A 25,037-nucleotide genomic window follows, 5' to 3' on the forward strand; every position below is an offset into this window, starting at 1 on the left:
ATATTAAATTGATATAAGTGTTCAGAGTTTACTCAGCACTTATTTGAAGCAAGTTTGCCAACGATTACAGCCTCAAGTCTTCCTGGGTATGACACAACAAGTTTTGCACACTTGGATTTGGGGAATTTCTGCCATTCTTCTTTGCAGATCCTCTCAGGCTCTGTCAGGCTGGAAGGGGACTGTCTGTGGATGGCCATTTCCAGAGCTTTCTGGAGATGTTTGATTGGCTGCAAGTCAGGGCCTTGGTTGGGCATCATTGTCCTGTTGGAAGGTCAACCTTTGGCCCAGTCTGAAGTCCCCAGTGCTCTGGAACAGGTTTGCATTAAGGATATCTCTGTACTGTGCTCCATTTAGCTTTCCCTCAACCCTGACCAGTCTCTCTGTCCTTGCCCCTGAAAAACACCCCCACAGCATGATGCTGCCACCAGAATGCTTCATTCTTGCCTGGTTTCCTCCAGACATGACACTTACAAAGGAGGTAAAACAGTTCAATCTTGGTCTCATCAGACCACAGAATTTTGTTTCTCACAGTCTGAAAGTATTTCTTGTGAACTCAAGGCAGCTTTCATGTGTCTTTTACTGAGGACAGGGTTCCGTCTGACCACTATGCCATGAACCCCAGATAAGTTGAGTCCTGCAGTTATGGTTGTCGGTCTGGAAGTCTCTCCCATCTTCACACAGGATCTCTGGAGCTCAGTCAGAGTGACCACTGGATTCTTGGTCATCTATCTTGCCAAGCGCCTTCTTCCCTGATTGCTCAGTTTGGTCCTGTGGCCAACTCTAGAAAGAGTCCTGGTTATTCCAAACTTCTTCTGTTTAAGAATTATGGAAGCCACTGTGCTCTTGGGAACCTTAAATGCAATGGAAATCTTTTGTAACCATCCCCTGATCTCAACAAAATCCTGTCTCTGAGTTCTGTAGGCAGTTCCCTTGAGCTCATGGCTTGGTTTCAGCTGGGAGACTTTAAATAGACAGGTGTGTGCCTTTCCAAATCATGTCCAATCAATTGAATTTACCAGTGGTGGACTCCAATCAAGATGTAGAAACATCTCAAAGACAATCGAGAGAAATGGGAGGCCCCTGAGCTAAATTTGTCAGTCATAGCAAAGGATGTGAATACTTCTGTCCCTGTTTTCACCGTCATTATATGGTATTGAGTGTAGTCTGAGGAGGGAAAAAAGAATTTAAACAATTTCTAGTCCTAATAACAATATTGAAATCAATCTATAAGGCTGTAACATAACAAAATGTGAAAAAGTAAAGGGGTCAGAAAACTTTCTGAATGCACTGTATGTCCAACAGGCTCATAAGTTATGTGCCCAGTCCAAGCACAGCCCCCAAGTGGTGTACAGCAAACTGTCTCTAGGCAGTGTAAACCAATCAGATTTCTCTAAACTCCATCTACATAGACGAGGCCGAACCTCTGGCCCCCGCTTAACCAAACAAAAGAGGAGAGACAGAAATGAGCAGAGATTCCACAGTGCTGGACAATGACACAGTGTAGATTGGACATGTGTGAATGTGAGTGTGCAGAGAAGAGGCATGCCTGTTTTAGCTCTTTGTGTTGATGTTACTGCAACGTCATACAAGTCTGAGTCATGACCAGGTCCTCTAGCCTGAGTTCTAACTATTCACAACAGCAACTTCTCTTTGCTTTCAACTTGCCTGGACTGTAACATTAATCTGCAATGTGCTCTTTGATGAGTTTTGGTAAAGTTTATTGAAAGGGCAAAGATTTTTTTTTTTTTTTCAGTAGCATATTGAAAATGTAAAGTAAGTTACGACCTGCTCTGTCCTTTTGTGCATAGTCCTAATAACAATATTGAAATCAATACTGTACTCCACTGGGCATTTAATCACTAATTTAATCAATCATATGCATATTAAATGAAAAGTAGTGGTGTCTAATGGATCTTGTCATTCTGTAGCAGAGGTTTGTCTGTGATCTGTGTGTGAGCATGTGAGTCTACCTGGCACCATTGCAATATTTCCAGCCTGGCCTAATGCCTTTAACAGCCAGCTGCAGCTTGAATGGGGCACAACAGGAAACACAAAGCTGTCAGCAAAACATACTCTACTGGCCAGGAGTCTTGGTGATAATAAAAATGAAGGGTTTAAATTATGCAGTGATTATGTTTTCATGATCCCAAAGAAGGGTGGTGATTCACTGTCACTGAAAGAGTTGATTTAGAGTTTTGGTTTCATATTTTATTTCTTTTTTTTTTTTTTTTTTTTTGTGGGAGGGATAAGATTAGAAAATCCAGTGGCAACGTGTTCTGCATTGTAAGAAAGTGAGGAGTGCTGCATCTTTGCTTGAGCTCTGCATGGAGTGGGAGCAGCAGTCACAGATGGTGAACAAATGTTCTTTTGAGGGAGCGTTGCACAAGACTTGGTTCTTGCACGGCCCAGCAGTGAGCTAGCTTTGCTGCAGATGGTTTGAAAAGCAGCCACCAGCAAACACGCAAATGGCAAACATGACTTATTCCATCACTTTGTGATGCAATGCAACTTGAAGAGTAAGATACATGTTTGCTTTATTGCATTTTTCACTTTGTGGCCAAGCACTTGCCAAATCATTTTACTCAGTGATCTTTATTGATCAGAGCAGCTTAGACATTGCCCAGTTAATAGTGATCTAATTAGTCTCATTATTTCAACATCATCACCCTAAACTCAATTGCAGTAGCTGTTACATTCTCTGTGGGGTTTGCATGTTATACATATTCATTTGGAATAAATCTACACCCTGTGAAATTAGTGGCTATAAGAAATGGCCGCTTGTGGCACAGCGTCTGTTCAACATGCACTGTTTTCAGAGAAAAGGTATAAAAACATTTCTAAAGGCTTCAGTGGGACGAATGCTATTTCCATTACGTCTGGGATATTTCATCTCACACTGAATTACCAACCAGATTTTGCTCACAAAATTACAGCGCAGCCCATTAACACATAATTATGTGGTGTGAATAATGGCCGTGTGTATGAAATACAAGCATTTGGACATCACTGACTTTTTTAGTTTTATGTGTGTTAAAGAAACTGAGAAAATTAACGGAATATGTCTGGAAATTGTTGGGAAAGGTAGACAAAGTCCAAGCACATGTGAACTGTAAAAAATGTTTTGACAAAAAAATTACAATGCCATGTCTTCTTCCCATTAATCTCCCACCCCCAACCACACACACATACACACACACACACACACACACACAATGATATTTGATATTCATTTACAGACATAGTACTTATATCAAATAGAACCTCTGACTGATGATACCATGACTACACAGATGTACCTTCTGTTATCTCTGTCAGGACTAAGAAAACCAAAGGCAAGCAAAACCAATCATAACAGAAACTTTCTCTATGTAATTCATTCACATCCATTCCAGTCAAGTCTTTCCTGACAGCAAACACGCTGCCAGGATCTGGCCTGTTGTCATGGTCATTACACTGACATGAGAACATGCAATGGCTGAGAATTTTTTTCTAATGAATGAGTTAAGATTAATAACAAGAATGGACCAAGAGCAGAGGGGGAGAGGGGACAGAGGAATGAAGAGGGTCCAAAGAGGGTTGCCCTTGTGTGTGAACAGTGATGCCCATTGTTTTTGTGAGTAGGTGTTTTGGTCTGGATTGGTGGGCCCGGTGCTGTAATTGCTGCTTGGAATGTCAGCCTGGTTAGAGGATGTGCTCTGACTACTGGCTGTCATTGTCCATGTGCACTCCAACGCCAGAACTCTGGAGTCACGAACCACAATTTAGATTATGAGCTTTTATTAGCCAATTTAGTCTCTTTGTCTCCATGGGAAAAGCAGAACAGCACATCCAGCACAGACAGTCATTTGACTGACTGGTCTGACTGGTCTGAATGTACAACAACCATGTGATGTCTATCTTGAAAATTAAGCTAATTCTTGTAGTATAAATGCATAGTATACTTGTGTTCACCCATTTATACATATGTGTGCGCTTGTGTGTGTGGGTAAGGTCACGATATGGATGCCTGTGTGTGCTGACAAGAAGTTGAATATCTGCCATACTTCAAGAGAAGCAACACCTGATACACCTGCATGTCATATCCACACCTGACACATGTGACGTAGCCTCTGAGATTTCTTTCTTATAGCTACAACACAGCACCTGGCTTTAGATACACATAGTGTAAAAATAATGCTGGTACTTGACCTCAGAGATAAGTGTTCCTTTGGTCATTAATTTATTGAGCTGTTGTTGGCTACTCATATTTACAACAGTGATTCAAACCTTTGTACACAAACAGTGTTGCTACTATTGCTATGACTGTGGATGACAAACCCCTTAATTTCCCAATTTCTCTACATAGAGTAAGGTAGGCTACTGTGGATCAATGGTTGGCCAGAGTCCAAGCTGTTGGGTACACACTTTCCCATGTTTCAGACCAAAACAAGTCCTTTGCAATTCTTCATGCATGTGAAGCAATGGGTGTACATTGGATTTACACAAACATTTGAGAATGTTGCTGCAACTTTATTTTTCCAACAACAACATCAACAACTTTGTTCAGTACTGCTTGCATTTACTTGAAATAAATGCTGAAATTATCACGTTTGAATTTTTTGTTGGGATTTCATAAGGATGGAGATGGATTCATGTGTATCTGACAAGTGGATCTGACCATTTCTTTGACGAGGTTTGCAAGCACGCAAATATAGTTCTCAGTAGGTAGATGATTTTCAGATCATTAATGTACTGTATGTGACGTGAATCACAGAGCGAGCACTGCAAAGTTCGTGCTTGCCAGTCTGTTCATAGATCTGTGTCTGAGTTGATGAACAGAGGTTGTGGTTACAGTCAGGAAAGTTCTAGAAATATCTGACTAATACTGACAGCGCCCTATTAATCTCTATATGACTTCACTGTGCGCTAAAGTTTACAGTGCATGCATATGTATGTTGCCAGGATGCAAAGGATATCAAGATGTGAAACAATAATAACCACCACTGAATCAAGAATGATAGCAATCTGTAATGTAGGCAGTTTAATAATTTGAACTTTATCAGGTTAGTTGCCAAGCAGTATAGATGCAAATGCATGCACTGTGCAATGGTGAGCTCTCTCGCTCTCTTTTGCTGTTTCTCTCTCGTTCATCCTCTCTCCCCTATCTCCCTCTGTGTCTTTGTCTCTGTCAGACAAGCTTGGAGACTCATTGTTCCGCAGGAAATGCTCTCACCATACAGACTGCAGGCTTGTATACTCTAGATTTAACCTTAAAATAGCGTCACCAGCATTTAACCAACCAGCTTCCGTTTACTTTATGTTGAAGCCCTGTTACAAATACAAAATGGACTTTGACAGACGAAGACTAGCTAGGCTCTCTCAGAATAGTTCAACAGACAGAAAGGAAGTGAGGGAGCAGCAGAACATAAAATACTCGATCTGTATCTTTGTTTTGACAGTTTGCTTCGAGCTTACAAGAAGCTAAAAGGTGGATTTGTTTGGCATCTTCTGCCTTGAGGCCTTTGGACTTCCAGACACTGAGAAGGCCACAGGGAGAGCAGCTGCTGCTTCTGCCACTCGTAAACACTGACACATATTTACTTGCATACACATGTGGAGGCATTCACTGTCTCTCTCTTCCTCTCAAACACATGCATAAATACACACTTGGAGAACAGTGGGAGAATGACATTCCCTGTAATAGATGGTGCAGGTGTGAGGATGTTGCGATGTGGGAATTTCCAAAAGCCATGAAATATGCATGTTACAATGGCAGGGCCAATAGTAGCCTCAGCTTAACAACAAGTGTCCAGAGGAAGGGGCTTTTACTGGCCACGCAGCACACCTGCCCTGTAAATCCTGTCTCACAACTTACTCATCTCTTCCTCTGTCATACTGTGAGCTCCACCTCACTCATTCATCTCTGTACTAACCTCTGTTTAAACTAAACGTCTAAAATCGAGCTCTTTTGTCCCATTTTAAGGATAATTTAGCAGTGATGGGTTTATTTGTCCAGCAGATGCTTCTCTGATCTTTTCATCTGTCCTGTAGGCTGAGTACAGGCCTGACTCTCAGCTTCTGTGCTCAGCCTCATCACTATCTCCCCAGTCTTTCTCATTTCATTAGGAATCACTCAGCACTTCAGAGAAACATTCAATTACGCTCCAATGGTAATTAAACGTTCCTCAAATGAGTTCATTTAAATCATCTTCATTTGGGCTTCAGTTGGGTTTTTAATGCCGGGTGCTGAACACGCGGGACCCACATAAACATTAAGCGCCTCACCCACTGGGAGTGTTTGAAGGGCCACACTCACAATCACAGTCAGATGACATTTTAACCAGCTTAGCAGCGTAACAATTGAGAAGATATCGTTATTGGGAACAGATCCAGACTGCAGGATTCAAAAACACAAAGGTCCTGATAATATTACTGGTAGCATAGTGAAAAAAGTGACACACATTTGCAGGTCAGAGAGGGCTCAGATTCAAATAATTCCATAACCTTGCAATTTGAATTAGTCTTTTTGCCATAAGAGCAAATGTGACATTAACTGTGATTACTTAGCTCACTGAGTTAGATTATGTCTGATTTGACATGGGTAATAGGAATGATCTGAAAGGGGGGCAAAATTCAGCCTCTCATGTTTCATTGTGACAAAGGTTTTCGTCATAAAGCTTTAGACTGCATGATAATAAAAGACTTAAATGTCATTACAAATCCTACAGTTAGAAATGGATGAAATCCTGGACCAGAGTTTTAACATTGCAGGAGCTTATGGGAAAGCTAAACATGATTAGTCCCAGCCCATACTAAAACTTTGTGTTCTCTCCCTCTCCTCTCATAGGTTTTCTTTCACTCATTAAACAATGCACCATAAATGCTACAGGTTTAGTTTTATAGTGGCTAATGCACCACTCTAAAAGCTGTAAACTGTTTTCTTGTGATGTTAACTTCAGAGTGAAACATGAGTTAAGTGTATTCACAAAAAATAAACTTTTAATCGGCTCTATTGTGTGTTAAAAAGCCCACCTTCTACCACAATGGGCCAACCCTGTATAGTCCAACATAATAAATGTAATAATTATGTGTTGCTGAAATAACTGTAAATCATTTAATGACCCTACAAGGCGAGAGTTATTTTTAAAAGGGGATTCATCAATATTCTCCTGGGGTACATAAAGAAAGGTCAGAAAATCTCTCATTAGGCTATGAGCATGCGTACATGTTTCTCTCTTTGTGCATTCGTGTAAGCATTCATGCATTTGGGAATGGGTTTGTGTCATTGTGATTGCTTGTGTGTTTCTATTTACTTGTTAGTGTGGGGGTGATGTGCATGTTCACTGTGATTGGAGAGACCGATGATCAGATAAACATGAAAGAGGAGGGGCAAACATCTTTCTGATCATCTGTACACAAATATCCACCGATCTTCCATCACTGAGCGGTCATCTGTCTGACAAACAGAAAAAAAGAAAGTCATTACTCGAAGTCTACGTTCTCTGATGCATGATAAAAGAAACAAGACTTGAGGCTCCATGACAGATTGTGTTTGCCCCTCTAGAAATTCTTTGGCTTTTATCAACCTGTGGTTTGGGGTAGGCAGACAGCCATTGCTCCTGTATATCTTCACTAAGTCAATTGCCTGTATTGGCATATTTGACAAACACTGTGTTGAACACAATGGAAAAATGGTCTCATTAAGTTCAGTGTAATGACCATGTAACAGATGATGAATGAGTGGGAAAACACCATAGATAAAGTTGATATCCATGAGTAAAAGAGCAACAAAACAAATCATTAGGCCAAACGTGACCCTCTTGGGACTTGTGGTTAAATAAAATATTTAACATAAGGTGGTGCGTGCCACCATCATCTGCTCAGCTATAGACAGGGCAAAGAGTGTTACAAGACATTTCAGCTATGGAGGCTAAGAAGTCTTGTTTTCTGATATTCCTACTCGGTCTCTGCTCAAATTAACGTGCAAACTCTCTGTAATTGTGGAAATTATACTTTATTATTAGTGTCAGTCCCAGGCAGGCTACAGTAGCTCAAGGGCATAGAAGCAGCTGGGGGTGGGGGGCTAGAGACTTGCCAGAGACTTGAGCAGGAGGTGACAACTCCTGCAAACAGTGCTACAATTCCTATTGGCCCTGTACAGATAACTTAAAGGGGATGAATGCAATATTATGAATGCATATGCAGCCCAGTATCCCTGCAGCAAGCTGTACTTCAATAAAGAAAAATGTTTGATTAGCCTGTGTCAGAGAGAAGTGTTGATACATTTTTGGTAGTGTTTGAGGCTATATTTAATAGTACACGTTGAATTGCATTATTGCAACAAAATATTTTGGTCTTCACTGTACACAGAAATACCAGCAGCTTACTTTTTTTTTACTGTCTTGTAAAAGCAAACTATAATGAAAGCAAACATACCTCTTTATGGTTCCTATTACACAAAAAATGGCTATCGGAATGACTCTGGTTTCTCGGAATTGCCTGCAGTTAAAAGTAAAGTGCTCTTCATTTTAGTATTGTAGAAAACTATGTCATTGTATTGTATCTGTTTTAACATTAAGCCATATCAAAACTCAAATAAGACACAAACACATGCACACACACACGCATAGAAATGCATGCACCAACACACAAACACTGGTACAGGGAAAGAGGCACACTCATACACCACACACACACACACACACACACACACACACACACACAGTTAAAGATGAAAGTCTAAGTCATGTGTGGTTGTCAAAAGAAGATAACCCCGAAAAGCTATCTAACAGTTAATATATCAATAATTTGCTATACATATTAACCTTACACATGACAGTAAACCAATACATTACTTTCATGTGAATGTAATTGTGGCTAATATGCAAGCCACTCTGCCAACACTGGTGCAATATTGACCAGTCTTCTTCGATTACTCTACATGTGGTGAACAGAGTAGCCTACATCTATGGGCCACACAGTATTAATTAGCAACCATGTTTTTAACTCGACAAATATTAATTCGGAGGAGGAAAGGGGATTGAATATGATAGATTCAACCTCAAAACTCTGTGTCACCCTGGTCCATGTGACACTGAGACAGTCTAGAAAACATGTGTGAGTCTGCTGTTCACAGCACAGTAACACATTCACTGGTTTACTGCCTGTGCTTCGCCATCAAGCCGCAGAACTGATACTTGCTTGGGGTCATATGCCAGAGTTCTCCAGTCACACAAAGCCCACTAGCTGTAGGCTACCAAATACTTTCCGCCAGTGTCAGAGAGGCCGTCCAAGATCCACCTCAGACTACGGATCTGCTCTCCCCCTGACCTTGTTTTGTCTGCTATGTCCTCTGTCACACCCTTCTCAGCCTCACCCTCCTTCTGACTAATGGATTAAGGTAATTATGACATGGCTGTGCCCACATTCTGCTGGTGGGGTGAAAATTGATATTCCAGCTTTGTTGTTCTCACTGAACTGTTGATGAAATTGCATTGCCCCGGAGCAGTACCAGCTCTTCACGTTAGTAGAGATGTTGTTGTCTTCTTCATTTTAAACTTAAAAGCAGTGTTCAAACAAAGTGTTCTTTTGATGTTAAAAGCTGTGTGACTCCATTTGTTCACCTACATTGCCCGTGTGTTTACAGGTGCTATCAGCTTTCAGGTATTCACCAATGCTGACATGGATACAGTAATAGGCTCAGGTTAGGGGCAGCTTACAAAAGTGTTGGAATGCAAAGAGGCTGATTACATGGCCTTATCGAGCCCTGTCTGGAACTGAGCAACCCTCACCTCCACACACACACACACATACACACACACACACACACACACACACACACACACACACACACACACACACACACACACATACAAATAACTCACTGACCTCTGCCCTTTTCCACTCAGTTTCCTATTGCTCCAGTTCGGACTCATGCCAGCACTAATACACTGATCTAAATTACTCTCCTCATATTGTTGCTGAATTTAGGTTTGAGAATAGAATTGGTTTACATTTAAAAGTATTTTCCGAGAAGATTATTTCAATCTGCTAACAGATGTCTTGCATATCTCTACAAACTTGAAATAAGTTAAGGGTTGCTATAGACAAGAAAATGGTACAATGGAAGTTGTATGTGGAATTGTTTAACAAATTTTACATTACATGCATATTGCTGGTTAACAACATATGTATTTATAATCAAAAGGAAATATAATCTTGTCAGCTTCTTCCATGTCTTGTTTCTTTTCACGCTTTTTCATGATCCACAATTGCCCTGTCTTTGCCAGTTTAATTCCACAATGATATGCATTGTGGGTTTTTCCTTGAGTAAAATAAGTCATTTCATTAGTTCATAAGTTGCAGACTTATGGACGATCTGAATATGTGGCTTAAAAAGTCAATCAGAGAGATGTCAAACACTTTCCAGTTTCACAGTATAGGACAATCCTGAGCTCTCGCAGACTCATTAGGAGTGCATATCAGAGTCTGTACTGTTAAGTGCATCAGAAGGGACATTAAATGTTGGCCCTGACTACTTAAAAAAAAAAGATCGTACCTCTGCTGTACCTGCAGGATACTATTTATGCCATAAAAATTGACAAGAGACAGACAAGAAAGGGGTTTGGATCTGGCACCAACACCTTAGACTGATCATACACAATTCCAAAACAAAACCAAAAGTCATCTTGTTGTGTCAAAAGCAACTGCGAAGAAATGTACATGATGTGTTCTGTAATCTCCAAATGGTTAATGGCCTATTTAAAAAATCCTTTAATAACAATAGGCTGCGCCACAATAACTCTTGACAACGTGAATGAGAAAAGCCCGCTTTTGAGGATGTTATCGTTTTAGATTTGCAAATCTAAATTCAGTCAGTGCCAGAGGATAATTTGTCATTTGTGAGTCCAATATTTTAGGTTTTAAAGACACTGAGAACGTACATGTACCATGTTGTCAAAAGCTTGTGTTAACTTTAACTTAGTAATTCTGAACTTTGCAGTTAGCATTCATGACGAGAACACCATATTTGCTGCAGCGCCCTAACAACTGCACACCTCTGTTTCATGTGGTTGCAATGGTTTTAATAAATCTTTCAGTTTTACATATTACCTAAAAGTCTGGAAAACAGGATTGACCCCTTTAATGATACAGACACCTATGTTGCTCTCCCACCTCATCATGTGAACTTCTTCCTTCCTGTTTTGATAAGTTCTGTTCGCAGCCGCCTGATCTCTCTCCATGTAGATCTCCCTCAGCTATGCATCATCAATAACTTCAAAGGCACAAAAGCAACTAAATTAGGTCTGCCACTTTCTTCTGTCATGACTAATGAGCTCTCCATTCGTTTGTGTATTAGTCTCGCTCTGCTGTGGCTGCACCCCAGGGAATGGGCCACTACTGTGCCTTCCCATGAAGGTAAGCCCAAACAGATGACAAGGCAACAGAATGGAAATAGAAACAATAGGGTTCTATCCAAGTTTGTCTGAGCCACACGCATAGTGTTGTGTTAACTTGCAAGCAGATGCATCATTTATCCCTTCACTAGAACATTTAGTAACTGCCAGTGATACTTGTGTGTTGGGTTAACTTCATTTGTGTGTTTTTCACGAGCAGAAACAGAAGCATAAGCACTGTAACGTCACATAGACACTCAAAACTGAGTGTTTCCACTAAACTTCAAACAGAGGAAACTGAAGGACACAATCTGAGCAACAGTTCAGAACAACCATAGGGAAGTGTTAAACTCCTTATGGTTATGAAAATATCTGGCAGATTGTCAGGATCATCTTCCATAGTTTTTGGCAGCAGGAACATGACTGATTTGGCCTATCATTAGATAGTGTGCACCCAGGAATCTAAAAATACACATCGTTGTAACGATGAGATCATACACTTGGAGAGAGAGAGAGAGAGAGAGAGAGAGAGAGAGAGAGAGAGAGAGAGAGAGAGAGAGAGAGAGACTATGATTATAGGCTTTTGTCAGGGGAAAGAAATGGTTATTTGTCAGCACCATGTCAAAAGAGGCCACAAGAAATCAACACTCTGACTTGCCAGCAAGACCAGGCCTCAGCATTGCTTACGTCACTCTTTTCCCAAATTGCATTATTATTGAATGAGTAAACTGCCATGTGTCATCAGTTAATTGTGTTCTGCCATTAATACAGATACAATTGGGGAACTCATAGTTACGGGTATAAAACCCATATTAATGCCATCCTTGTTGATGAATGCAGGTCAATTCATAGGAATGCAGCTAAATAAATTAGCAGTACAAGATCCTATAGCAGGAACTTCATATAGCCTATCATAGTTACACTCACAAGCCAGTTTGCTGAAAGTGTATGTGTTAGTATCACTCCACACCAGCAGTGTACTAAGTTGCCTGCTCTGTAAATGTATGACATGAAAGTATATATATATATATATATATATATATATAAAGCATCACAACGGTCCCTGTGCTCTCCCAGATAAATGAAATATTCAGCTAAACACATATACTTTACAGTGCATGATGTTCATGGATAAACCCATTATGACCAAACAGGACACACAGTAATATTGGAAGCAGGAAAATACCCAGACTGCTTTATGTCATTGTAGTACATGGGTCAATTAAGAGAAGCAGACCTCTGAACTGAGAGAAGGTACAAAGTACTAGAGTGGTTTATATGACTGCACCGTAATGCCTGAGCCAGTGCTTAGATAAAGTGATTTTTATGGTTGTACGACATAATATCAGTTTGGAAGGAACACTAGGTTCACTAGCATTCGCTTCCAATGACAAGATTTCTTTCACACAGTATAGGTTCGATTTTCTTACATAACACCATTGAAAGTCACAAGCAGAATTTGGTAGCCTATCTATTCCTCAATAAAATAAAGAAAATAAAGACACACATCATGTGTACGTTGTGTTTTCTTTCCATCTCTTTGTAATAACTTACTCTTTGTTTGTTTCTTTGTGTTGTTTGTATGGCCTATCACAGTGAGGGTATTCCCATGTACTGGCATGTCCAAAAGGTGGCAGTGTTGAGTTTTATAATGGTGCGCAGAGGCATGGCAAATGTCTTCAATCCACCTTTCATAGCCTATTTTTGGTCAATTATCTCTGAAGTTACATCTCAACATGGACAATATGTTTTATACAGTCATTTGTGCTACAATGTGACATAAACATCATGCGTTATGTATGTCTTATGTTGAAGCGATTTTTCTAGGAGACAAACTAAATTTATATATCACATTAAAAATATTATAAAAAGATATTATAAAATACAAAATGAAGTGGTAAATGCCCCGACATGAAGGTGAGTAGTTATGATACACTTTGTCCATTTCAGAGAGATCTATCTGTCTATCCAATTTTATTCTCTTTTCTCCAAATCTTCCCGTGTTAAGGAATTTTACAGCACGCTTCTCTCCCTTCCTCTGAAACCTACATAAAATAAACTGGTAAAAAAAAAAAATCTGTTGCTTCATACGAAAACGGAGATTAAAAACACCGCCACACGGTCGCCAAAGAGTTAAGAAGTTGCGTCCCAGCTGACAGTCAGCTGATGGCCTCTGACAGTTCAGAAAAGTTTTGTTTCTCCAGGTTACTAATATGTTAATTAGCTCTCGGAGTGTGCGACCCTATTGGCTCTCCGTCCGAGTCATTTCCAGCCTGACGTCAGGGCAGCACAATGCTCTTAAACTCATCTGCTGTGTGATCCCTCTAAAAAATCGCCCCACCACTCAGCGGCTTATAACGTGCGAGGCTGCATTCACTCCCTTCCTCTCGGCTCCTCTCCCTCTCCGCCTGCGCAATGTATTCGTGAAGAAACCGTAAAGTGTTAAATGTTTGAAATACAAAACCGCCGAATTTCACATGCTGAAAAAGGACTCCGCTACTCGTGTGCGCGGCACTCCTGTGTCTGTGCAATAGACTCTGCAAAGAAAAACTACTCTCACACGCCTGCAAGTTCCGTGGCTGCAAAAGGGACGCTGAAAACCTAATTTTTCAGTTTCAAGACAAACGCTTAAAATCAAGCTGGCTCACGTTCTTCCCAACCAACCCAGTTTGACAGCTGCTCTTCAGCCCGTTTGGAGGACTGTCAGCAGCAAGAGGATGGCATCAGAGCTGGCAATGAGCAACTCCGACCTGCCCACCAGTCCCCTGGCCATGGAATATGTTAATGACTTCGATCTGATGAAGTTTGAAGTGAAAAAGGAGCCGGTGGAGCCCGATCGCAACATCAGCCAGTGCAGTCGCCTTATCGCCGGGGGATCCTTGTCTTCCACCCCGATGAGCACGCCTTGCAGCTCGGTGCCCCCTTCCCCAAGCTTCTCGGCGCCCAGTCCGGGCTCGGGGAGCGAACAGAAGACACACATAGAGGATTTCTACTGGATGTCCGGTTATCAACAGCAGTTGAATCCAGAGGCGCTGGGCTTCAGCCCCGAAGACGCAGTCGAGGCGCTGATCAACAGCAGTCACCAGCTCCAGTCATTCGATGGCTACGCCAGGAGCCAGCAGTTTGCTGGCGCAGCCGGGGCAGGAGGCACCATGGCCGGGGAAGAGATGGGGTCTGCCGCGGCGGTGGTGTCGGCAGTTATCGCTGCGGCAGCCGCTCAGAACGGAGGGCAACACCATCACCACCATCACCACCACCACAGCAGCAGCCACCACCAGGCACCTGGCGTCCAGAACAACAGCACTTCTGGGACAAATCACCCACACATGCGCTTGGAGGAGCGGTTTTCAGACGAGCAGCTGGTGACCATGTCAGTGCGGGAGCTCAACCGACAGCTACGGGGGGTCAGCAAGGAAGAAGTGATCAGATTGAAACAGAAGAGGAGGACCCTAAAGAACAGAGGCTACGCACAGTCCTGCCGGTTCAAGCGGGTCCAGCAGCGGCACGTCCTGGAGGGAGAGAAGACGCAACTCATGCAGCAGGTCGACCACCTAAAGCAGGAGATCTCCAGGCTGGTCCGGGAGAGGGACGCGTACAAAGAAAAGTATGAGAAGCTCATCAGCAACGGCTTCAGAGAAAATGGATCCAGCAGTGACAACAACCCTTCATCCCCGGAGTTTTTCATGTGAGTTTCGACATTATCGTGAAAAAAAAGAAATATCAGATGAGTTACTCACCCCCGCTTAATAAAGTTTTCATTATGAAACATTTTTTTTTTTCATTTGGCGCAAAGCCCACTAGACCAAGAACTAATTTGTCAACTTTTTTGATTTTTTTTTTTTTTTTTTTTAATTTTATACTTTTTTTTTTTGAAAACAAGTTTGCTCAAGTCTGCGGCTGTTTTTAGATTTGGAAGGCTCTGTTATCCGTGTGTTTAATTTTGGAGAAGCATACTATTCAGAAAACTTTCATCTACTTTTTGCTGTCATACTCAGTACTATAGGCCTATATTACGCATAGCCTGTTTGTCAAGATTTTTTCATCGTTGTTCATTAGATTTGCAGTGTTAAATATGATTTTTGAAAGTTGATCCAACTTTACGCCGCAGTATACAGAGTGTGCATGCGAGCACTGAGTATACTCATTTGAAGTTCATCAACTTGCCCTTTTTCATCATTTTACTTTTGATTCAGTGTACAGACTCTTGTCAAAACTGCATCCATCGACAGTATGTTTTTGGTCTTTTCTACCTTTTCTTTTTTTTTTTTTTTTGTCTGCCAAACTTGGAGGATTGCGAGCCTGCCGTTTGACGCCACCTCATCTCATGCGTTTGCTTGTTATTGTGTTGAGCAACAACAGACTGTATTCATTACAAACTATTCATTGTTTTTAAAGAGATGTGTTATTGAACTGCCCTGCATGCTGGACATGTATGGTTTTTGTTTTTTGTTTTTTTCCCTTTCTGTGCTTGAAGATGTCCTTTTTGTCGGATGACTCCAGCATGGCATTCATACTTCATTTATGGCCTCCTCACTTTTTTGGGACAGCAACAAAAAAGTGACAGGACTTCCCACCCCCCTGTAATCTATACAAGTGCATTTCAGCTGTGTTGAAGTGCACCACCAGCGGCTGTCATTAGGCTGCAGTGAATGCGCTATGCATTCCTGCTGGAAGTTGATCAGCGGGGATCCCAGTGCGAGGGGAAAAAGAAAAGACTTCACTGTTAAGGAAATCACCAATCCCTTCCCCTGGAAGTTTAGACTGTTGCTTAAAGCCTATATTGTTATTTAAAGATATTCCATTGTGCATTTGTCAACATTTGAATAATTTTAAAGCGTAATTTAAGTACAAAGTTTTATAATCTATGTTGCAAAAGGTAACATGTGCTACAGGTTGAAGAGTATAGATGGCTAGGATCAGTGATGAGATAATTGCTGCACAAAAGTATTCTTCAACATTGGTAGAGAGAAATTGGCTCGGCTCCAAAATGGGCAGTATTGTGCAGTGCATAAACAGCGCTTTTGCAGCATGTGCTCCAAACAGAAGTGTGAGGGCTCTGCTGGTCTCCGCCACACGTTTCCTCACTGTATTTAAAAAAAAAAAAAAAAAAAAAAAAAAGAAAAAAAAAAACTCTTGGAGGAAATAATCCTCATAGCCGAAGTCAAGGTAAATTGCCATGCTTTTTTTTTTTTTTTTTTTTTTTTGGAAATGTGTTTCTTCAACGAACTGTCATATTTTGGACTGAAATAAACTTAAAGAAAAATAAACAAAATAAAATGTCGCCTGTAATCATGTAGAAGTGAAGGAAAAGTTAGTATTCACCACATCTCAAGAAGATAAGTTTGGCATCCTGTTAAGACTTAATCGTAACATTTTGATACTTTATTATCAGTTCAGGAGAGACTGATGTTTTGTCCTAAGCGAAGTCAATATTCGCAAAGCAATAACAATAATTATAATCAATAATGTCTGGACATTGTTAGATCGTCAGGGATTGACACCCTGCATGTACAAAATGAGGGAGTACCATTCGCCAATAAATCTTGAACATATGTTAATTAATCTTCCATCTTATATATAGAATATAAATATATATATATATTTTGCTGTGCAAAATTATTTCACTCACTAACCATATGTGATGATTATGTGCTCGTTTTTTTTTTCATTTCATACAATTAAATGATATGCAATAAATGTATGTAATTGTCTTCAATAAGTTTCTCACTTTTCTTTTCTTTTGACTTGTCTTAAGAATTTTTGCTTTTGTAACTGAAACATAATGGAACTAGAATCAAAACAGACTGGAGATGACTGCATTACATTTCAGTCTTTATATTTGCTGTTTTCGCCCTTTTTGGCGTGTTTACTTGCAACACTAATTTAGCAACGGACCACCCGGAACGAATCACAAACATGATTTTAACAACAAAGTCATCCATTAATTTACCCCAAACGATAAATGAAGCAAAAAAAAAAAAAGAGAGAGAGAAATTCAGGTTGAGACACTTTAACCATTTTTGACGCATGAGAGCTGCATGTAAAATAGAAGAGGTTCAAGTCCGGCGTTACACACGAAACCACAAACAAAGATCTAGACACGTAGTGGCCTGCATGTGGATGTACTCTGACACTTTACTGTCTGATACTGGCTTCAGATTTCTTTCTTCGAAATCTCCAAATTAACCGTGAAAGAAAAATCTTTTTCACAGAATGATCCCAAAACGCAGACTTAGATTGAAATCTTATCTGTTGCCATTTTTGGTTCATCATGTCAGCTCCATTTCCACTCGACCTCATCTCTTCAATCAAAGTATTGTGAATGATAAAATATTATCTTCGCTTTTTCTATTTAAAAGACTTTGGTTCATAAATGACATCCTCCTTTGTGATGATGGTGTGGTTTCATATATTATACTGACATCCTGTTAATTTTACTGTGTGACCTGTGATTAGTGAATGTGTGTGTGTGTGTGTGTGTCTGAGTCTCTCTCTGTGCTTGTGTATGTCCTTGTGTGTGTTAATGTGGATGTGTGTGTGTGTTTTTCCTTGAATGACAGTATGAAAGGATAACATCTCTATGTGAATTTCCTCTGACTATGCATGTTTTGATATTTGCACCCTCCATTTGCCCCCTTTTCATATCGCTTGCTTCCTGATCTGTGTATGTGTGGTGTTGCCCGCTGTCTGTGTCTGTATTTTTCGGACACTGTGTGCTCACTGTCATTAGCATGTCATCGTTTGGCTTTCCCAATTTCACCCCGCTTTATCCTGTTTGTCAGTGGGCCTGGATGTTGGCCTGGAGCAGACAGGCTCTCAGAGGGGGAAGGGAGGTGCAGTGAGGGCATAGTCATGTCAGGCATGCGAGGGGGCGCTGGAGAAGGTGCCAATGTAAGTCAGCCTCTGCGGTGAGCAGAAGTGGCTGAGCGCTACTGTACCCAGTCCTGCATTCCAGCCAGTGTTTAGACATCTCGTTCTGATGCCTTTCAACACAACTTCTTCACTGTGCTGGTGCACGAACTGAAAGGGACACTTTTCTGAAACACAAGAGAAAAAGTTCTTTTGTAAGTTCTGAGACAAGGAATAGCCTTGTGGGCATCTTGTTTCACTGTTCCAGAACAATTTGTTTGTTGAAACAGGAAGACCAATGTGCCAAAATACACTTCGAAGAAACACTAAGGTTTCTGAGGACAGATGCTGTCTGGATTTACCAGCTTTTTTGCAACTTTGCCACGGTTTGTGTGTGCACGTCTGGGAGCAAAGGACACGCACAAAGGGCACCTTTCATAAAAATGTACCACACTGTCACTGTGTTGACAAAGCACTGAGTGATCAGCTGTTATTCTACACTAAGAACATCAGTCTTTGTAGTTATACATTTTGTACTTGTTAAATTTCAAAAAAAAAAAAAAAAAAGAGCCACCTTCTGCAGCATCTGGGAGTGACGATGTGCTACATAGCCTGTCAAAATCAAAAAACAAAACAGTTTTAACCCAACACTTGTGTCCCACTCTGTTTTGTGTGATATCCTCTGAGGTGCGTGCTGCTGCTGTGGTGGCTGATTTGCCCTGAGTGAGGGGAGAAACTGAGACAATAGGCGGGCTTGGGCTGAATTAAATGATTTTGCTGATGATTAATAGTGGTGTGGGCCACTGGCTCCTGCGATGTAGAGATGATAAATCGTGAGTGCAGCTCTGTGCAGCTGTGCCAGTGTTGGGTCTTAGCATGCACACACCATGCAATTTACAACCAAGCCGTTCTCCTTCTTCCTCAATTTATCTAATTACATCTATTTGATCTAAGCAGTAGTGCTGCTATATTTTGATATTTCATATTAACCACAACAGTGTATTAAATGACTTCACAGAGGATAACTGTTTGCTTTTTCCCTCTCTAAGGAGTATGTTTCTGTTCTTGCCATTTCAAAGAGAAAATCATTTGTTCTTGACTTAGTAGTTAGGCATTACTTCTCTACAGGCCGTGCATTTGCGTGGTGGGTTTTTTTGATGTGTTTTGAGTGGTATGTAAAAAATGAAAATTTGGTTTCTATATGAGGTGGCCTTGTTAGACTCGTTAGCTTGTTTATTTTGATTGTTTCCTTATTGTGACAGAGAACAGTTAAACCTCTGATGCCCATGCACTAGAACTGAAAACACACTTACCACAAAGAAAGAAGTAATGAAAACACTCTTGCCAGCCTGCACACACCAGCACAAACACAAATACACAGACAATCAGTAAATGGGCCCAGCCTTTCTGTTTCACAGCATGATATTCCTCATGTTTCTCTGTATTCTGGCATTTACATGACTCAAATACACTCATTCTCCAAGCTAAATGACACATGCGTGAAGACAGATCTAATTTGCAAAAGATGTTTCCCCTTATATCTGTGGCACCAGTGCGTAATGGGTGTGTAAGTGATAAATCTATCGATCTTGCAGTGATGCACTCATATGGAACGTTGGCGTTATGTGGGCTGACAGCATAAGATGCAGCATGATGTTCACTCAAGTGGCAACACGCCAGTTGACAGACCCAAAAATAAGGGCTGGTTGAGGGGGGGGGGGGTCCGAATTTTTTACAGGCGTTTAACGGTGCCAGAGGAAGGACTGGAGAGGATCTGTTGTGTTGCCGTTTGTGTGTGATTCTGCATCTCTTAACCCGCTTGTGTAAGAGGTCGATTAGCGCCTATGTAGATAAAATGCATGCTTATATGTTCAAAAGTGCGAGTGTGTGTCGGTGCGTGCACGTGTGCCTCTCTTGTCGTCTTTTGGAGAAGAGGATGAGCAGAGGTCAAAAGTTACAGCGCACAAGGCCGCTCTCAAAGTCATTAGAGTAATCCCTGCCCTGGGGAGCTCATGCTCATTTCCTCTGCCCAGAACCCACTGAATGAGATGTACATGCACATCCGACATGGTACAGCACACAGTAAATTTAAGACCATTCACTGCCAATTTTTTTTTTATCCATTTCCTGTATTTCACCACTGTCTCAGAGTTACATTCTTATAGCGTACTTTTTTTTTTGTTGTTGTTATGTACGTGTGTTTCTGAGGGTTTGAACAAAATGTAATTGGCAAAAACAACTTTTAGTAGAAGTGTTTTTCATTATTTTATTTATTTATTTATTTATTTATTTATTGAGTATGTAAAATCCATATTAACTCCAAGTAGATGACTCATATATGGTCAGTCTGAAATACACAGAAGGTATTTATGTATGCAGCACAACTGTTACCTTAAATCGCATAGAACAGGGCAGACGTGGCACTTGGCCGAAGCCTGGCAGGTTTCAGTTCACTCTGCCAAACTGTTTTCTTTCTTTTTCCATGCCATGTAGCTGAACAGAAAAAGCCACTGAGACACTGTCAAGTGGAAATGAGGGTGATAAAAATAAGGCAGCCTATTTTAACTAATCACAGAAGTATAATGGGGATTGTCCGGTAGTATTTGTGGCAGTTAATTTTGTTTTCACACCCACATCATGTAACTATTATACTGTGGGTATTGCAAAGACACAACAAAACAAGTCATGAGTCAGACTGGGTGTGTCAAACTGGGATCTTCAGTGTCAGCCCTGAGTTTACTCTTTAATTAAACTTTAAAAAAAGTCAAACGTGTTTATCATCTCTCAAGTGATACAATGAATCCAAAATAATGAAAACATAGGAACATTTAAAAAAGAATGTTATTTGCATTCATCTTTTTTTATTTGCTTGTTCTTCTATCTAAAACGAGAAGTCGGCCAGACAACGTGCATTGATGAAAAATGGTTCTTTGAAATTAACTTTTGCATGACGTTTCCTTCTTTTCCTTTTTCATTCTTTTCATCTGGTCACAATCCAGATGTTGCACACAGGGCCACCATTACCTCAAATTTTCAATTCACTTTGAAATCATATAGTAATTTACTTTTTTTTTTTTACTTATTTACTTATTGGTGTAAGCATCTCATAAAGTTTGAATTTTGTCTTGTTATTTTTTTCAGTGGCAAATTACAAAATCTTAGACTGTTTATGAGTCTGGTTCTGAAAAACAGCAATGCTGATGGAGGATATAGTGGATATGCAGAGAGTTAACAGTAACAGCAGTCAGGTGTCTAAGCACAACCAGGTGGCAGCCACATCTGCAAACGGGCTGTCCAGATTCACAGCAGACTTTACAGTGTATATGAGGGGCACTGCACAGAAACACTGACTTCTTCAGAATTAAACAGACATTAGGGATCAATTAAGATGCTTATTTCATCAGAGTACATTTTGCTCTTTCTTTAAATTCCTTTCTTTCGTTGTGGCAGAAAGTCACTATGTGCTTCAAATAGACATTAAGCGGATACGCGTGGTGTCATTAGAGAGTTGTCCTTGAAACACTGGCTGCAGGTTATGTTGGTAATGAGGTGGTCAGGACTTGTGAGGGTAATGTTATATGTCTGTAAATGGACCCAAACCAAGAGCCTGTGACTTAAATAAATGCAACTCCATCTCTCAGCCTCATTGCATAGAAGGTGACAGGTTTAAAAAAAAATGTAAGAGGGATTATTGTCTTTCAAAACAGCATACAGTTTTCAAATTCCTACAGAATAAAAAACATAACATAGATGACCAAAATCACAGCTTCACTCGAGGGGTCTTTTGTTTGCCAGGCTTTTACTAGCACCGTGTGTTAATTTCTTCCACAATTTCGAGCAGAACAATAATCAATATAGAGCAATGTTTTGTTTTTTTCTTTCTTTCATGGAGAGTATTTATTTGTTTCTTACCCTTGCACCCACACTGTACTCAACTGTGTAATGAATATTAGAGAATGACATGAATGACAGGGCAAATAAAGCATAACATAAATGAGATATTTCCATACGTTTCTAACAGGTGACATGCACCAACATGTCTGCTGTCTATCGTCTGTTAGTGAGGAGGCAACTTTCTCTTTGTTTAACTCAAGCTCTCGCTTTTCCAGCACAGCTAACATCCTTTTAAGATTTTCCTCAAAACCAAGATATGTCGTCCTGAAGAAAGCTTATACTCTGTGATGCAAATGCAATGGCTTTTTTTTTTCTGCTGCAGTACTAATATCATCATGCTGCATCATCTCTGTTTTCCTGCAGTTCTATATACTCTGCAGAGCTGAGTTATGTGGCATTTATTTGAAAATCCAATGATTTAAAATTTCCTTTACTGCAGTGTATGGGCAATGTATTTCCACAATTCATTTTCCACAGCGTTTTAAAGGGACCCTGGCTTGGCATCAGGAGGCTAAGAGCGAAGTTAATGTTTTCACTTGTGTAGCAACATGTACAGGAGATATGAATAACTCTAAAAGGACCTGCCCTGAGCAACATGCTTAGTTGTGTGTGTTTTGAAAGGGGGGGCTTATAAAAGTGTCACTCATGAGGTTGTAAGCAAGCATTACTATCCTCCACTATTTGTCTGTACAATAAATTCTCTCCCTTTTAGAGCGATTAATTATGCAGTTTAATGAAACGAGCAGGAATAAAGGGCATAAAACTATTTTGCCTTTTCTGTGCAGCGGCAGACTGTATGCTTAGATATTTTAGTTTTGTCTCTTGTGGTTACAGTGTTTTGATGCATGGGTTCTGCCTGTAAAATCTATTTGCATGCAAATTTTTACATTTCCCTCCGCATCAAACACTTACTGTGATACATGTACTGTATTTCATTAGACAGACAAGGTGAGAGTGAATCTCGCTCAGAATGGATCTACTTGTTTCTTTGTGATTGTTCGTGTGTCTGTATGTATGTTTGTCTGTGCGTGCGTGTGTGTGTGTGTGTGTGTGTGTGTGTGCGCGCGCATCTGTGTGCTGGTGACTGACAGGGTGGCAGAGAGTGACACACAGTAGAAGAAACGGAGGACGAAAGCGTGGTAGACGCCATGTGTATTTACTCTGATATTCATTTATCCACTCTGATATGTTTTGTGCAATCTCATCTGCTCCTTTAGGTCATCGAGAAAATTCCTCCATCTGTGATTTCAAGCCCCATTCCTCCGTGCCCTTGGCTTCCTGAGGTAAAACACTTCTTACTTGATCTCTTTAAGCCTTTTTGTTTTGCTTCCCCCTGTTATTTCAACTTCATAACAGTAAGTGAAGTCAGACTTGAAAAAAAGTCCACAAAATATTAATCCTTTCAAAAACAACCACAGCTATACATACAATACTAAGCATAGAAATAATATGTACAGTATTATTACTGATCATGTTTTTCCTATTATCCTATTATATCACTATAAAGTGAAATTAATATTTATTATGAATCCATGATTTATTAGATTCCCATGTTAAATAGAGAGAGAACATAGTCATCACATACGGTATTTGTGTTTTATAGCATATTGCACAAGACTTCTATGATAGATATATAATATACTGTAGTGTCAATTCCTACTGATATGCTAAAAAGCACACACCTACTTTATTTTGGCAATATCTCTCTCCATCACATCTCTCATAGCTTTGCCGAATACTGTATACATTTCCCTACCTTATTTAAATCCATGAAGAAGAAACACACACACACACACACACACACACACACACACACACACACACACACACACACACACACACACACACAGAGAAGTTCTCAGTTGTCCTGGATCAACAGCACAACCAGCACATTATAACCACTCATTCAAATGTAAATTGCATGTTCAGAGTTTGTGTGAAAAGGCAGAGAGAGAAAAAGCGTCCGAGTGTCTCGGACAACAGGATAGAGGCAGAGTGAAAGAATAAGCTTCTAGACCTGAAATCAGTTCACGGAGACAGGAGAGAACCTGGGCAAATATATATCACAAACCTGATTGTTCTTGTAATGGTTTCAGTGACTGTTCCATAGCAAACCCCCACGATGTGCTTGGTCATGACACATACGAATGAGAGAAGGTTTGAGCTTGTATTCATGATTTCCCACCTTGGTGGAGTAGAGTATGTGTATGTGCGTGTGTGTGTACATGTATTAGTACCCAATGTTATTTACTTGATTGTATCTAAGTGGGGTGTGGGATCAGTCACTGGCCTTTCTCCAGCTCCACTTAACTTCAGGAGGGGAAGCAGGACAAAAGCCATCAGGGAAGACAAGGACAAATCATCTTTAGATGAAGTGTTTTAAGTGCTCTGATTCTCCTCCCACGTCATCACTGTGAATTAGGTGCCCTCTGCTCACTGCTAAGGGGTGTAGAATATAAACAATGCCAAGGGAACGGATGTTAAACGAATGAAAGTGGAAAACCATGAGGGTGTCTATCTTAGTCAGCCTCGTAAATCTCAGTTCCCTTGCCATGCCGCCGCGTTACAGTGATGTTGCGCTCTGACAACCTGCCAGCCGAGCTTGGAGGGGCTGCGTGTGGTGTGGTCTGGTCGATCTTGTTCTTAGCGGTTTCAACCATGGCAGACGTTGCAGGCAGAGCCATGTCTTTGTTTTATGCAAATCCATGCATATGAGGAGGGGGTGGGGGGCGGGTGGGTGATGAGCAGTCTGGCCACGTAGCTCCAGGAGGACAGGCTGAGTGATGGAGACGGAGAGCCAGGTCTCCGTGTCCTTGCCTGGGGAAAGAGTGTCCCGAGTCCGGCCTGGACAGCCTAGCCACCGCCAGGACACTACATTACTGCAATACTACCCAACCAATGCAAAAGGAAAAGATTTTT

General features: G+C 40.8%; 1 protein-coding gene and 1 long non-coding RNA gene across 2 annotated transcripts in view; one reads left to right on the forward strand and one right to left on the reverse strand.

Moving 5' to 3' along the window:
* Positions 1-25,037, reverse strand: part of LOC139627467 (uncharacterized) — a 335,432-nt gene that overhangs the window by 69,594 nt on the left and 240,801 nt on the right. The window lies entirely within an intron of this gene.
* Positions 13,376-25,037, forward strand: part of mafa (MAF bZIP transcription factor a) — a 110,851-nt gene continuing 99,189 nt past the window's right edge. The window contains exons 1-2 of the mRNA XM_071488228.1: positions 13,376-15,060; positions 23,336-23,401. Coding sequence (XP_071344329.1) covers positions 14,093-15,060; positions 23,336-23,363 — 996 coding nt within the window. The 5' untranslated portion in view covers positions 13,376-14,092 and the 3' untranslated portion in view covers positions 23,364-23,401. The remainder of the gene's footprint in view (positions 15,061-23,335; positions 23,402-25,037) is intronic.

Source organism: Trachinotus anak, unplaced genomic scaffold, assembly GCF_046630095.1.
Source record: "Trachinotus anak isolate AG129_WGS33_773 ecotype Australia unplaced genomic scaffold, CSIRO_AGI_Tana_v1 ptg000011l, whole genome shotgun sequence".
Lineage (NCBI taxonomy): Eukaryota > Metazoa > Chordata > Actinopteri > Carangiformes > Carangidae > Trachinotus > Trachinotus anak.